This window comes from Thunnus thynnus, chromosome 6 (assembly GCF_963924715.1).
Source record: "Thunnus thynnus chromosome 6, fThuThy2.1, whole genome shotgun sequence".
Lineage (NCBI taxonomy): Eukaryota > Metazoa > Chordata > Actinopteri > Scombriformes > Scombridae > Thunnus > Thunnus thynnus.
The window spans coordinates 33,026,382-33,043,307 of record NC_089522.1 but is presented as its reverse complement, the minus strand read 5'-3'; the positions used below and the strand labels follow the sequence as shown (position 1 = coordinate 33,043,307).

The window sequence follows — 16,926 nt, the reverse complement described above, 5'->3', positions numbered from 1 at the left end:
GAAGCTCTGCTGACGAAGACGCTTCGTTACAGACTGAACGACGCTGCTTCAGGCTCTGCAGGAGGAAACAGTCTGTAAACCATCAGTGAGCAGGTTTCACTTCTAACTGACCCAGAGTTGAAGTTTCTCTCTCTGGAACTGAACGCCCATTATTACACATCTCAGGATGAACAAACTCAGTTTTCACTAAACCTGCTTCCTGCTCGCACGTCTCCAAACATTTAATGACAATAAGAAATATAGAAGAAAATCAGGATCCTTCAAGAAGCTGGAACCAGAACATTTTAGCATCTGTCTGTTGATGTGTTTCCCCGAGGTTGAGTGGTTTGGCATGGCGGGGGGGGGGGGCTTACGTTAGGCTAACCCATTGTTGCTAACAGAGCTAACCCCCTTCAGTTTTCCGGCAGTTGTGGAAACAACTTGGTCTTGACAAGCTGCAGCATTTATTAACTGACACACTGTTGTCTGTTCTGTACGTTTACTGCCAGACTGACGACTTACTAACAACAACTAACGTTCAAAGTAAAGTTAAGCTTTGCTGTCTGCTTCCCGACTCATTCAGCAGTGGTCGAGCGGAGGACAAATAAACACGTTCACCTGCAGTTTCTCAGGCAACGACACAGATGTTGACTCACGTTTTGAAACAGCGCTGCTCAGAGGCTCCATAACGCTGTTGATTTCCCAATGAATGGATATTTGGCGTTATTTTGTTATTTTTGGCATTTAAAAAAATGTTTTTTGGCCTGGCAGGGTTGTCGTTGGCCTGCCAGGCTCGTACTATTATAGGGGAAACACTGAGATTTGATAAGTGAATTATATTAAAACACATTGGACTGAACTACTAGTTAAACAGATTTGATATTAGGGGGAAAGAAAACAGATCAATAGAGAAAAAGTCAGTGAATCAGTGCACACGTGGAAACACAGAACATCTTCAGCCTTCATCAGTGAGTCGGAGATGTTATAAAACAGCTCAGAGCGATGTTTAAACAGTCCAACGTGACACTGCGGTGTTCAGTTCACATAATTACACCTGCTGGCAGCACATTTCTGACAGCGGTGCACAGTAACGACAGTCCGACGGTGCAGCACAGAGCTCACAACTCACAACATGTGAGCTGATTGTGGATGTTGATCAGAGTCAGAGCGGCTGCTGGTTTCCACTGTACCGTAAAGCAGCTGATACAGATTATATCAGTCTGGCTTTCACAGTAAAGCAGATAACGTCCTTGTCTGTTTTCTTTTAGTAACAAGGAAGTGCTCCAACCCTGAACTTTGTCTTTTAACTTCCTGTCCGAACCTGAAGCTGAGATATGTGGCGCTGTGTACACTGACATCAGCCGCTAACCATCAGCTTGCGCCTACAGTTTTATCAAATATCGGATCAGTTTTATAAAGTAAGCTGCGGCGTGAAGGACTGACAGCTGACAGAACAGGAAGAGACTTTCTCATGCAGCCGTTTGGTTTTATTCTACAGTGATGTTTTCATAGCGGCGCTAATTTAGAGCTGCAACAATCAGTCAATTAATGGACTGATCGGATGATGTCGCCCTTTTAATTAGATTAGATTTAAGACTTGAAGAGTTGTGAACTCGTCCATTAATGTATAAATATATAAATATAATGATATGTTGACAGTAAACAGTGTTTTTAACCCTCACTGGGCCAACTCTGCAACCATACAACCGTCTCCAACGCACGCCGAGTTATAAACATGATGGAACCATCGTTTAGCACTGATGACCACAGATGTCACCGCGTCATCTAACAGGGACCAGAATAAGCCTGCAGATGTCTGTAGGAGACGTCCTTCCTCTGCAGCTGGAGGCTGATGTTATACTGACAGATGCTTCTCATATTCTGTCCACATCGTTTATATGTAAAGTCTCTGAGACTAGACTGAATATCAAAAACACCTCTTGAGTATCACACATTAAAATTCAACAGCAGCACAAACTGCAGCCTCCAAAACGGCCATAAAGGTGAATCAACAGCTCTGACGACAGAAACTGTACGTGACGACGTTTATGGAGGCAGCTTTTATTGCCGTGTTACTGGATAAGACTGTAGTTTAAGCTGTGCTGTGTTTACCTCGTTAACTGCAGCTGACTTCTGTATGTAAACAACATCTGTGTCTGCAGGTAGCATGTTGACAGGTGTCAGTCTGACTGTCCTCGGATCCACAGTCACAGTAAGTTACCAGCGGTGGAAGAAGTATTCAGATCTTTACTTAAGTAAAACTACCAATGTAAAAATACTCCATTACAAGTCAAAGTCCTGTACGAGAAATCCTACTGCAGTAAAAGTACATAAGCAGAGTTTTCCATCAGACTCAGGTGCAGCGGAGAGGCTGCATGTGTCTCTGATTGGTAGTTTGTGAACCAGGTGAAGTTTTACTCAAGTTGACGACGACTACTCTCCTTACTGTAAAGTAAAAAGCCAGTAAGTAATATATCAAAAACAGCTGTTCTGTCCAACAAGCATAAACATGCAGAAAAGCAAAATTTCAACCTGTTTGTCCGTCTATATGTTTGCAGTCTGACTGTTTTTCTTAGTTTGCCACAAATATTAAAATTTGGTTAATTCTTTTAAACTCAGCTGCTGGCTGAGACAAACCTGCTCTTCCTCTCTACCAGCAGAACCTGCAGTCACATCAGCAGAGGAAGGAGGAGGAGGAGGAGGAGGAGGAGGAGGAGGAGGAGGAAGGACTGATACTGACTGATGTCTGTGTTCTTCTTTCTAAACTTCACTCAGTATTTTCATGTCAGAAAAAGTATTTATTTTACTGACATGTTCGATTTCTCTCCAGTGAGATATTACTGAGTTTATGTCGTGACTTTGCTGTTATAAACATTGCTGTTGCTGCTCCAGAAACAATATTTAGTTATATTTAAAATATAAATCAATTCTAATCCTGTTCTGAATTTGTTCTTTTGTAAAAATGGTTTAAAAAATGAATTCTGTTGTAATGAAAAAGAACCGAACCCCACGACATCATAACCCCTCTAATACTTCAACCCTGATAAGTATTAACAGCAGAATGCAGTTCAAGTATTGCAGTAAAAGTGGTGGTTTGGTTCCTCTTACTGATATATGACATCATTAGATTAATGAGTCATGAGATGATTAATGGGAGAGGAAAGAAGAAAAAACAAAGTTCTGATACACAAATCTGTTTTCAGTTTTTGGACTTTTTCTCTAATCTTTGATTTTTGCTGAAATATTGGATCATTTGAACATTTATTGAAATGAAAGCATGTGAGAAGTTTAGAGGGAAAAATCACTATTTGGTGGAGCTGTTAACAACTCATAGACATGTGAAATGTGACCCCGACTACACACTGCTTTTTGTAAGACATCAAAAGACAAAAAGGTTGGAAACCACTGGTTTCATCTTTAACAATGTGTTGTATTTTAAAAGCTTGTTATATTATCCATTGTGTCAAATCTTCATCTGAAAAATAACTAAAGCTGTCAAATAAATGTAGTGGAGTAGAAAGTACAATATTTCCCTCTGAAATGTAGAAAGTAGCATCACATGGAAATACTCAAGTAAAGTACAAGTACCTCAACATAGTATTAAAGTACAGTACTTGAGTAAATGTACTTAGTTACTTTGCAGCACTGTAGGTGGCTGATTGTACACCTGTTTGTGTTATGGATGAGAATAATGTTTATCTTTATGTTTAAGCTAACACTGAGGCTGTCTGTTAGCTGACTCAGTTTTCAGACCCGTGACTCTCATCAGGGCGACTGTCCCGTGAATGCTAACATATTAGCTAGCTGGCAGATATATAGATATATCAGTCAGATTAATAACTCAGCATAGACTGACCGTCACCTCCCTGACATTATTAAATTAATGCCTTCAGCTCTCTGTGCAACAACACAAACAGCCGAGCTAACTACTCCCACCCAAACGGCTAACGGTTAGCATCAGGAGCTAACGTCCCTGACAGACATGACAGGTGTTATTCACAGACCTGACAGCTACCTGTGCGTCAGCCCACCGACCTGAAATAACAGCTATCGTGTTTTTCTCACCTGCATCCGATGAAACTCCTCCTCTGACAGAGCCTGAGACATGGCCATGTTCACCTGGGCTGCTAGCTAGCAGGCTAAGCTAGCGGAGTATACTGGAGGAGGAGAGCAGCACAGAGGCGGACAGAGTACAGAGCGCTCACTCTGACGCTGTTTCCGAGAACCGACAGAGCACAGAGCGCTCACTCTGACGCTGTTTCCGAGAACCGAGAATCTGCTCCGGTGTTTTCAGCTGGAGCCAAACTGAACCGTCCGCTGCCCGTCAGTCAAAGAAGATGATGACAGGGCAGCCTAAAACATTTTTTAATCCAATAATGTACGTTATTTTTAAAACCTTTGGCTAAAAAATTGCTTCAATGTTAGACTTTTTGTTTTTTTTTAATTTTTCTGCCAATTAATATCAGCCAAATATCAGTCCCTCCAGGTTTTTTTGTGATTATTGCGGCCAAAAATGTTTGATTTTGCAGCAGCTTTTCTCAAATATTGCGATAGGCCACAAATTGCAATGTTTTATGTGCTCTTTTTGCAGTAAAATTGCGGGAATTGGAAAAAAAACTGCAAGCAAAGGAAAATAATGTGATTTGAATATGCAAAAAGTCATATGCAGTCACTTCCTTGGATGAAAAGCATACTGGATATCACAGAAACAACTATACCTCAGTGCTAATTCTTTGATATATTTTCAGAACATGAGAACCACGGGCTCAAAGTCATATATAAAAAATAAAATACCGAGTTCCATTTATCTTCTTCTACCTGAATGCGCTGCGATGACGTCAGTTACTGCGTCATGAAATGCGACAATTGCTTTAAATCAGGTGTGGCCTGTTGAGATTTAGCCATTTCATGCAGAGCAGGTGCAGTCTGGCAAATATTGTAGAGATTTCCTGGATTTGCATTAATTATTGCGGTCGCAAAATTTAAATTTCCTGGATCAAAGGACTTAAATTGATCTCTTTTGCACAATCCATGTTCATGAACGCTGCTACAGCTTATCAATGCCTGTACTAATTCAACCTTGCACACTATATTCTTTATATTATTCATTTATTCTATTTATTCCTCTTCATATAGATAGACAGATAGATATAACAGCCCTAACAAGCAAACAACTCCAGAAGGGCCAATACAAGCAGTCGGTTCATACTCAGGTACTCGGTCTAAACCACAGGTAAAGACAGGAACAGGACGACCAGTACAGATGGCTGGAGGGCAATTAGACAACATGCAGGGAACAGATGGCAGAGGACCAGAGGATAACTGGGGAGTGGCAACAGGTGAGCAGGTGGGTGTGGGAACCTGGCAAGAGAGTCTGGTGGACAACTGGAGAATGACAAAAAAACAAGACCCACATATGCAGCCTTGAACACAGAAGTGCGAGTTCACACATTGACAGGTGTTTGAAACATACTAACAGATACTTAACCCACACTTCTAACACCGCTCTAAAATTATATTCACACCCGAGTGTATATTATTATATTGTGCAACACCAGTCCACTTGTTGGCAGAGGTTTTTATTTTATTTAATCTTTATTTAATCAGGCAGTCTCATTGAGATTAACATCTCTTTTCCGAGAGATACCAGAGAACAAGAAACATTCATAGAAGAAACAACATTCGCATTATGATTCACAGGGTTTAACTGCTGAGGTGTTGATGAGGCAGCATGACAATACAGACAATATTAGTTATAGTTTTACAGCTGAAGGGAGACAGACGATCTTTAATGCTACACAAGACACCTCGTTTGATTTTTAATTCCTGAGTCAAATGTTGAATATGAATCTTGAATGTTTGTCTGCTGTCAAGCCAAATTCCTAAGTATTTGTATGACTCAGCAAGAATAATATGGCTGCCGTTAAAAGTTTTAATGGCAGGATAGTCAGAGTCACTGGTGGAGGTGGAGAACAACACTTTCTTTTCTGCATTTATGACTAGTCTGTGATTAAGGAGTGATAATTGGAAAGCATCGAAGGTAGACTGAAGAGGAGTCAGAGCCCGAGCTCAGTTTAACATATAAAAGTGTATCATCTGCAAAAAAATGAACATTTAAATATTGATTAGGAGGAATTATCTTATTAATGTATAATGTAAACTGCAGTGGACCAAGGATAGACCCCTGTGGCACCCCATTTCTGATGGTAAGAAAGCTTAACTGAGTAGCAACAGTAGTAGTGCAGCTATTGGCTGGTTTTAGGACAATGACAATAATCAACAGACATAAGAAGTTTAAATTTATAAGTTGGATTTAGCATTTTGAGTATCCAAAAACTAAATTACAGCTTCATCTCCACCGATGGTCATCACATAATATTAATAATTAATCTGTCCTTCTTAATGGGACTGATAAGAGTAATATCTGATACTGTCAAGATAAATATTAAACATCATATCCATTGTGAAAGATGTAGAGAAATATGTTCCATTCTTAAAAATGTTATCAGACAGAAATCATATCATATTATGTCTCTTTTATTTTAAGCTACCTGCTTCTAGAAAACTGTATTTAATTGTGTTTCTCATCTTAGCTCATGAATGTTTGTTTTTACTGTAACACTGTTTGGTTGAGTTTACTCTGTTCAACAGATCCTCTGAGCTCGTTGTACCTTGCACAGTATTTGTATTTGCGAGAGTGACGGGATGTCCTTATTAATCAATAGTGTCTCAGTGAGCTCTGATAAATCTCCACACCACTCTGAGCTCTCAACAGACACTCGGACGCCGTGACAGTAAACACATCACACAAGTAGCCACTTGACCGCTTGTAAATACTGCAAGTGTGGATGTTGGGACGGACACCAGAGTTCGAGGCTGAAGGCAGACACAGATGCAGAACGGGCAAAGGATTGAGGCAGGAAGTGTGACAACAAGAGTGTGACAAGCTGATCTCAAAGTACACAACAGTTTGAGGTGTGGACAGGAAGATAAAAGACGGAATTAGAGTCAGAGCAGTTTCTCGTTGCTGAGACACAATAAAAAAAAGAATAAATGACACAGGATGTAATATAAAGGAAAGAAGAGGCCTAAATATAGCAGCACGTGCACACAACTAGCTGTCTGTTAATTCTAATGGTCTGTCACTGGTGTTTGCATATCTGCCCGCACACAGGTGAAACTGGTTGTCTGGTTGACGTTGCTATGGCCACACACACATTGTGTATAAGGGTTGTGAGTTTGGCTTTGTGTGCCCTGAGGAAGGAAACACCCTGGGTCATTAAAACTCAGTGAAGTAATCAAGATGAGATCCTGAACTGTTTGTCATTTAATTTCATAACACTTCCTCCTCGTTCTGTAGTAGAGAGAGAGAGAGAGAGCTCAATTATAGAGTTAATTATTAACTAGAAAGGGTTAAATACAGAGACAGAACTGAGACAGACGTTAAGAGAGAACTAAAAGAGAGAGAGAGAGAGAGAGAGAGGGAGGGAGGGAGAGCGGTATATTTCAATTTCAGTTTTGTCTGCTGTCACAGCTCTGACAGTCAGTCAGAGGAGCGCAGGTCAGCTCCACTGCTGGATGTTTTTCTGACACTTGTTGGAAGTTATTCGATGTGATATGGAGCTGCTGCCGTCTCTGCTGTCCTCTCTGAGGACTGTGGATCCCAGGACTGTGGATCAGGAGTACAGCGTGAGTGTCTGTCTTTCATTTCTCTGTCTCCGTGTGAAAGCTGTGAGGACATTTCTACACTTGCAGTTTCTACAGAGCAGCTTGGCCTTTGGTTTAGTGGTTAGAGTTGAGTGTGTTTATGTTGTGGTCGGGACAGTAGAGGAAGAATTATCTAAATGCTTTAAAGTAAAGTAGCACTAAGTACTTTTACTTATAAGTGCTGCAAATTTGAAGTATTTATTAGTTCAACAGTTTTATGCTATTTTACACTTCTTTCTAGTACATTTCAGAGGAAAATATTATATTTAACACCTCTGTGTCCTCTTTTAAAGACTCATTTTCATAAACTGGCTTTGACTTATTTATTTATCCACATTATAAATGTAAAGGGACAGAATTAACATTGCTATAAAAAAACACGTTAAATCACACAAAGTACAGGCATAAAATACCTGAAAATACCTGATAATAATAATAATAAATACTATAAATAATTTTAAAAAGTATAAATCTTAAAAAAGTACTGAAGTATGAGAGTACACTTGCATCGCGTTAAATGTGTTTTAGTTTGTAGCTGCACTGTGTATTTTCTGTTTTTATGTGTTTTAAGTGCGATTTAAATAAAGGATATTATGATATTATAACAGCTCTAATCATATTGTAAGATTAAGACACACATATAAAACATATATGTTCAGTTTATAAAATACAATTTTTACAAATTAAACTACCAACAGTATATAAAGTAGTTAAAATAAGCCGCAACTCAAGTAAATTTGTAAGTAAAGACTCATGTAATGTGAAACTGATTTAAGTTTGAACTGAAGGAACTGAGTTTGAATATCTTGGCAGAATGTGGGACAATACATAAAGGAAGTTTACATAATATTAGTTCAGTTTCTTACGTTTCATTACACAAATATACAAGAGTAAAAATCTGAGGTTTCAACTCCTCGACAACACAGTCAGGAAAAGTAATATTGAATATAGTAAAAGCAATAAAACAAGAAGAAGAGTATAAAACATGAGTGTATGTAAAGTGCATGTGTCCTACTTATATATGACTAAATATCTATATGTGTATATTACATGTGTATGATGTGTGTTCATACTTCACACTGCAGTAAAATTCCTCAGAATGAAACGTTTGTGTTGGAAGTTGCAGAATGGAAATTTCCTGTTTGTAAGTTAGTCATTCAGCAGTCGCTGCCACTCTTGACCACATATTAAAATGTGTATTTTCAGTTATTCTGGTGCTTTCAGCTCCAGATTTTAAAAGGTTGTATGAACATAACGGTAGAGATTACGTCCCATGAGTCTTTGCTTCCTCCTGGGATCTTTTCTTATATAAAGACGGACGGACCGTCGTCTGTTCCAGCAGAAACACATTTACCTTCACCTCAACCAACCATTACATGTTAACGCAAAATAATAACGACAATAATCATAATCATAATAACACTTAAAAGGATAAACTGCATTATGAAAACTTTTACTTTTTATACTTTAAGTGTATTTTGTTGTGCTTTTACTTGCAACAGAGTATTTTACATCGTGGTTGTTCTACTTTTACGTACTACTTGCACCTCGGACTCACTGCGAGAATGTAAAAAATAAGAAAAAGAACACAAGTATCATCAGCAAGATGTACTTAAAACATACTCATTATGCTTAAAAAGGCCCCTGTTTATATTACTGATAATATTTTTGGATTGAATTTAGAGACCAGAACGATTTCTAGAGAGAAGTTGAAGCTTTTTAAATGAGAGTCTGTTGTCTCTGCTGGTTTTTTGAGTGTTGTGGTACCAAGTGACTGCAGGGGCTACCTGCTTCCTGTCACTGTGCTTGTTGTTTTTGGATATGAGGCCTGTTATGGTTCATCATCAGTGTAACTTAAAGATGGTGAGTGAATAAGACAGCAGTGATGAGGGTTAAAGAGCGAGATGAAAGACCGTTCACCGCGGTCTCCTTTTACACAGGAAGCTCCAGATCCAGTACATGTTTATACTTGTCTGATAAAAGGTTAATAAATAAAAAAACAAACATCTTTCTCACATGCGTATGAGAGCTTTAGGACCTAAAAATAGGTGAGAAAGAGCTGAGAAGAGTTTGAGGTTTGAGGTTTGAGGTTAGTTCTGGTGAAGTGTATCAGACACTGCCCAGCATATAAATATCTACATGTATTTATGTTTACATCCTGTCACATTACATGACTTTTCATCATCATATATATATGTGTGTGTGTGTCTTTTCCTGCTACACACACACACACACACACAGTGTTGGGAATAAGTCTGTTGCTTTCCTGGAAAAACCTGCTGCTGTTTTTGTCTCTGGTTTGATCTCTTCACTCACTATTCAAACAAGCTGCAGCCAATAATCTGATAAACTGTCAGGCTGCTTCGTGTGAAACATTCAGAGATCTGAGGGCGTTTTCAAACCTAAAGTTAGAACATTCTCTCCTCTCATTGGTCAGATGTGTCCGGGGCGGGAGTGACAACATCAACAAATACAGGAAGAAGCTCGTTTTTTCTCTACAACTTTATTTAGTTTGAACAAAGTCTTACAAAACAATGTTAGCTGCACTTTATGCAGCCCCTCAGTTCAGCCTCTGTCTGAAACAGGCCGTTTTAGCTCCTGTCTCTCCTCCCACTCTGTTCTGATTGGTCAGGAAGCTTTCTCCAGCTCCAGAGGCTACATAAACAAATTATAGCAGCAGGATTTTATGTCTTTTTATCCACAAGCTCCTCTGTAAAGCTCCTCAAAACTCCAGGAGGAGTCTGCGTACAGACAGGAAGTGGCGCGGCTAACATCCTGGTGCAGCCATAACAGCCTGGAGCTAAACACCCTCAAGACGGTAGAGTTGACTACAGTCCACAGTCGGAGCTCTTCAATCATTTAAAGGTCCAATAAATGACACTGAGCCTCACTGGATGTCAGAAAACAATTATTTGCTATGTAAAGATAATACTGGAGTAATGGCGTCCTGAGCAGAGAATGAAGTCACATTCACTTCTCTTTTCTTTGTTTTGGTAGCCACATGTTAGTGCATGTGAGCGTGCATGTTAGTGCATGTGAGTCCCTTTGTGTCCTCCATGTCTGTTTCAAAGATGGTGGCTGCGTCACAAACTTTCTCATATTTCAGTTAGACAGTAACTAAAACGTGTTCCTGAGAGCATTTGAGGCAGAAACAAGCGACACAGCAACAGAATCTCGATCCATATTTGATCAGATCTGCCCGGTCTGACAGTTTGGTCCGCGACACACACGTTTGTTTCGGTCTGGCATGTCGGTGCTGTAGTGCGACATCTAGTGGCTGAATGTCGTGTATTGCAACTTGAACGCTGCACATTGCATTCAACCTTCATACACTTCATCTCTTCATCCACAAGACAGTTCATATTTTCTTTGTACATCAATATTTCATTTAACTATTACTATTCCATTCTGTAAATAGATTTAAATGTGATTTTAGTACTACTTTGTTTATTTCATTATTATCATTACTTTAGTCTTATTGTATTTTTATTCTTCTCTGTTGAGAGACACATTCTCTGTGTGCTGCAAACTCGACTAATAAACAGATTCTGATTCTTTACTCCGAATTAAAACTTCTCAAACATCCGTACAAATAAAAACATTGCAAACGAAGCATCAGGGCAGCTGAAACCTGAGCTTTGACTTACAGGCAGCGTCTCTACATACGTTCACCTCAGTGTTTCACATCCGACACCGAACAGCATAGAAATAACAGAAAATCACTAAAAGCTGAATTTGTCCTCTTTAACATGTTTGTTTAACTACAAGCAAATATAAAGCGACATGTATTATTGATAATAAATTATTGAATGGTTCAGCTGTCTGTACAGACATGGAATAAAGCTTTTGTTCATTTATCTTTATCAAGAGATTGTCAAAAAATGTGGAGAAATATCACATTACAGTATCTGCATTTCCAATGTGTTCATTCACTTTAACCCCAAAGATTCTAATCTCTGCATATGATGAAGGTTACAGGTTTGTAAAATGATCTTTTAAAGTGATCAATTTGTAAGTAATGTTATTAAATGATCACTTTAATTTGGCTGGATCGACTAGATCGAAACCTCCACATTCACTTTCCCTCTACCAGTGGTGCATATATAGATATACTGGTTATAGATATATCTGTGGCAATAGGATCAATGGGATCAATAGGATCAATAGGATCAATAGGATCAATAGGATCGAGCTGTAACAGGAGGTGCTGGGAAGGAGCACGCCAGACAGCAAAATCAATACATTCAGAACCCTTTTAAAAGTCTGATGATATATGTTAAGATTTTTAAACATTTCACATTTTTAGGCATTTTCAGGCTTGAAAAATGCATAAAAACATTCAATAAACACCCATAAACATAAAGATAAACATAAATATAAACATAAACATAAACATGAACATACATTTTCTGACATTTAATGGTTCAGACTTTACAGCCTCAGTGACCTTTACAGTCTTCTCCACGTACGTCTGCAGACATATTTATGTTTCCAGTTTGAAGCTCGTTCTGGTTAAATTTGTTCTTGTGACAGTTTGTGTTTAAAATCAGAAACTCAGAACTGAAAGAAGAGAAGTGAAGCGGCGGCCGATCTGTCGTCGTCTCTGTTCATATTCACAGAACCAGGCTCTAAATAAATGTTGGTGGCTGAAGAGAAACAGACAGAAAATAACCTGCAGGGTTCGACGCTGAGAAGAGTTCACATCACACACACACACACACACACACACACACACACACATCACACACACACACACACACACACACACACACACACACACACACACACACACACGCATCACACACACACACACACACAATATACTTTATTTTGTGGCATCTAGCAGTGAGGTTACAACCATCTGAATGTGTAGGAGAACCTACAGTGGCTGTGAAAGCTCCTCTCTAGATCCAGTGTTTGGTTTGTCTGTTCTGGGCTACCGTAGAAACATGGCGGCCTCCGTAGAAGAGGACCTGCTCCCTCTGTAGATATAAAGACAGTTTCAAAGGTAAAAAAACACAACGATCCTTATTTTCAGGTGATTATACACTGATTAAAACATACTTATTAACATTATATTCCATTTCTGCTGAGTCCGTTCTGCTTTAAATTCTACAAACTGCACCTTTAAACAGCATTTCTCAAGTTTACAAAGTGCCTCACAGACGTAAAGTTACGTAAAGTAGCTTTGAACGCAGCTGAAAGCTCTGGAAAAGCTAGTAAGTGGATCTTTATTAGATTAGATATGTAAACACATTTCCTCACTTACCTCCGGTGACGTTGATCCTTTTTAGTTTGTTGTTTTGTTGTTTTCGTCGTCGTGGCCAAAAGTATGTGGACAGCTGCACATTTCAGGAGTGGTAGTGACGTCCGAACTGAACCTAAAAAGATCCCAAACTCATACATTTAGATAATTATTTAGTGTTTGGTTAGCAACTCCATGTTTCATGTTTCTTACTGATAGATTTGTTTTTTTGCTGGATAAACAAGGACAAATATTTTGCATCTGGACTCATTCACACGTTTTCAAAACATGCAAAAGAGAAGCAGAACCGCAGAGTTTCAACGGATTATTTGCCTTTATTCATAGTTTGTGGTGACCAACGCGAGCAGCTGCTGCACCAGACAGATACATCAGACGTCACATCTCAACATACAAATAAACATTACAGTCACAGAAACATAGAACAATAAGCAGCCATGATTTTGCAGCTTTTAGTGGGTCCAAGCTGTAAATATATTTCACACACTGAGATACACACAAACTGCTGCTGCAGAGATGGAAACATGTCATCATCTAAAATATCTGCTGGAGCTTTAAGATTGAACTGGATTAACTGGACTGTATTTTTATAATCTGGATGACAGTGTTGTTGTCAGGATTATAAATCATTAGTTATGATTTATAATCCTGAAAGTAACATTTTAGACTTCAGTAAAAGATAAAAGAAGAAATTCTCACAAGTTTAAGAATAAAAACAGTTAATCAAACTAGTGATCAGGATCAATAACCTGACTGCAGCAGCATCATTAAGAACGAAGGTTGAACGTTTGATTTGACGTTACACCATATTTTTATTCATGTTCATCAAACAAACCACAAAGAATAAACCTGCATTGATTTGATTATCAGTCACTTTCTGATCATCTTCATTGATCAGCAGCAGAACGTCTCGCAGCACAATTTCCTGTTATTTCATCCATATTTATATATTTATACGTTATACTATAAATATATAATTAGATTGTTGTTCGTAATTCCTGCAGATTTAAAGATTTCACACAAATAAAACTGTTTAAAAACGATAATTATATATTTCTCACAGAGAAACAAGCATAACAATCTCTTTAAAATAATAAAGACACAATATGGCAGATATATGATATATGATATATGATATATGATCGATCCATATCTCTGATTGATCAGCCAAGAACGATTTTACTCTTAATTTGACTCATTAGAGCAGCGGTTCCCAATCTGCGGTTCAGGAACCTCACGAAGGGTCACAAGATGAATAAAAGAAGAGAAAAGCAGAATAAAAATCATATTTATGCTACCAAACCTTTGTAGACTTTGTAGAAAAAACTCTTAATAATAATAATAATAATAATAATACATTTAATTTATAGAGCATCAAGCTACTCGAAGACACAGAAGAAGAAAGAACAAACATCTCTATAAATCTATAAGTTCATTAACCGTCAGCGTCAGAGGCAGACGGATCGTCAGCTTGTTTATTGTGAAAAAAGGAACCACAGAGACGCTTTTAACATGAAACAAACTAAAAAAAAACAAGGTGGAGACAAACCGTCAGACTGAAACAGTCTCGGTGTTATTTTTCGATCGTACATTTATCATCTTTTATTAGCTGCTGTTCTGTGAACCTCGACAGTTTACATCACTTCCTGTTTCCTACAAACTGTCACATTTCAGAGGATGTGACAACCTTTTTTATTTTAAATAACACAACAGGTACTTTGTTTTCCTAAAATATAAATGTGTGTGTTTCTTCACCTTTCCGGGAAGTTTAAATCAGACACACAGTTAGTTTTTGTGTTTTCCAGTGTGTGTGTGTGTGTGTGTGTGTGTGCGTGTGTGTGTGTGTGTGTGTGTGTGTGTGTGTTTGCTTTAAGGTGAGTCCGCAGGTCGGCCATTATTTTCTCTCTGGCAACTGAGGTTAGTTAGTCAATAATCCTGCTTCCTCATTCTTTCTGATCACACTCACTCTTACTCTCAGGTTGATTCATTATTAACTCAGCGCAGCAGCAGCAGCAGCAGCTTCCTTGTTGTCGTTATTCCTGAAACGACTCGTCTGTGTTGGGATCTGAAGAACAAGACCTGACTTTATACAAAAAAGACTCAACTACAAACTAAAGATGCAGTAAAAACACATACGTGACTAAATGTACTTAGTTCCGCCCTGCAGCTGGTTTCAGGTTTATTTTTAAAGGATAAGTGAAGATATTCAAACTGAAAACGAATCTACTGACAAGTTGTACCTGTTTTATATCTTCTTCCTCTGCAGCGGCTGTTTCTTCATCATCATCAACACACATTTAAAGTTTTTATTTCTTTGCTGCAGCCGATGATGAAACGTGAGACTTTCCTTGAATCCACCGACAAAAATATGCAAATAAACTAACAATAAAGAAACAAATCAAAAGTCTTTATGTGTGTGTGTGTGTGTGTGTGTGTGTGTGTGTGTGTGTCTCTGTGTGTCATGTGACCGATGAAATGGGAAGCATGAAGGACACATTACAGTCCAAACGTCAGGCTGTTAATGTGTGTGTGTGTGTTACAGAGCAAGCAGAGAAAATGAGGATGTGAGTTTTGACACTTTCCCCAACAACCCAACCTCTCCGGCACAGATAGTGTTACCCATGATGCAACAGCGGTTATATCTAACCGTGCCCATGACACGGTGATAACATGGTTAGCGGTTCAGGTTCACACTCATCAGCATCAAAAGGCTGTGAAAGAGAAAATAAATCACGAGGGATTTCTAGAAACAGCAGCAGCGAGAGGTCTTTGAACGCGTCGCATCGTGATTTCAGAGGCGTTTACTGAATCATGAATCACTGTGTGAGCCGTGACGCAGCGGCGTCCGCCATATCTGCCAACAACGTTCCCTGAAACATCTCACAACATTTCATGACACACAGAACTGCCACTAAAACCAGATTTAACAAACCAGATACAGCCTGTCGCTCAGTGAGCTTTAAAGGTACTAAAAACATTTTTTGTACAGAAGGAGGACTGTGGATTTTGTCCTCCATCACTTCCATTGTAAGGTCATTATGAAGGGATCTTCTAATGGTCAGTATGAACAGGAGGAATGATTACAGCAAGAAAAACAGCTTTAATGTTCATCTGGGCTCCTGACTGTTGGTTTAAGACAGACTTTGTGAAGTCGTTCAGAGAAATTGTGAGCTGCAGCCAGGACATGGTTAGCTTAGCTTAGCATAAAGACTGGAAGCAGGGGGAAACTGCTAGCATGGCTCTGGTCAAAGTTAAAAAAAAATTTCTTCAATTTCACTTCTGTTTTCTTTTTTTGTTGTTCCTGCAGCTGCTGTCATGAACTCTGAGTTTAGATTATAGTCTGCGGTCTGCGGCTCTTGTGTTTTTTTATTATCATCATACTAAAATGTGTTTATTATAATTTATATAAGAAATGGAAAACTTGTTGCACACACTAACCTTCCTCTGTATATGTGTGTGTGTGTGTGTGTGTGTGTGTGTGTGTGTGTGTGTGGCAGGTGGTGCGTTCACAGACCTCGCTGTTAAAGAGAGATCTGAGTCTGACCTCCGAGACCGGAGCTCTGAAGGAAAACATCAAGAAGAACAGATACAAAGACATCCTGCCATGTATGAAGACACCCTGCTTTATCTGTGTCCTCACTTCCTGTCCTCTCTTCTTCTTCTTTGTTCCTTGTGTGTCCTTCCATCCTCCATCTTCTTCTTCTGTGTGTGTGTGTGTGTGTGTGTGTTTGTTTCCTCTGTGAAAGTTTGTACAGGACTGAAATACCAAGAAACTCAAAAGAGGAACTCAAAGAAAATCAAAGCTGCACTGATGCAAATACATTAATGATAACTGTGTGTGTGTGTGTGTGTGTGTGTGTGTGTGTGTGTGTGTGTGTGTGTGTGCGTGTGTGTGTGCGTGTGTGTGTGTGTGTGTGTGCGTGCGTGTGTGTGTGTGTGTGTGTGTAGATGACCAGTCTCGGGTGATGTTGTCTCTG

At 39.0% G+C, this 16,926-nt stretch overlaps 2 protein-coding genes across 6 annotated transcripts in view; one reads left to right on the top strand and one right to left on the bottom strand.

The window, feature by feature from the left end:
* Positions 1-4,199, bottom strand: part of gripap1 (GRIP1 associated protein 1) — a 60,142-nt gene extending 55,943 nt beyond the window's left edge. For all 3 annotated transcript variants that reach the window (XM_067593475.1, XM_067593476.1, XM_067593477.1), the window contains exon 1: positions 4,045-4,199. In XM_067593475.1, the coding sequence (XP_067449576.1) occupies positions 4,045-4,092 (48 nt within the window). In that variant the 5' untranslated portion in view covers positions 4,093-4,199. The remainder of the gene's footprint in view (positions 1-4,044) is intronic.
* A 3,271-nt stretch (positions 4,200-7,470) lies between these two features.
* ptpn18 (protein tyrosine phosphatase non-receptor type 18) overlaps positions 7,471-16,926 on the top strand; it is a 35,687-nt gene continuing 26,231 nt past the window's right edge. For 2 of the 3 annotated variants that reach the window (XR_010928779.1, XM_067593473.1), the window contains exons 1-3: positions 7,471-7,668; positions 16,447-16,555; positions 16,898-16,926. The exon at positions 16,898-16,926 is cut by the window's right edge and continues 48 nt beyond it. Coding sequence is in view for 2 of the 3 variants with exons in the window: in XM_067593473.1 (XP_067449574.1) it covers positions 7,597-7,668; positions 16,447-16,555; positions 16,898-16,926 (210 nt within the window). In the remaining variant the exon portion in view is untranslated. The remainder of the gene's footprint in view (positions 7,669-16,446; positions 16,556-16,897) is intronic. The other variant, XM_067593474.1, reaches the window with a different exon arrangement.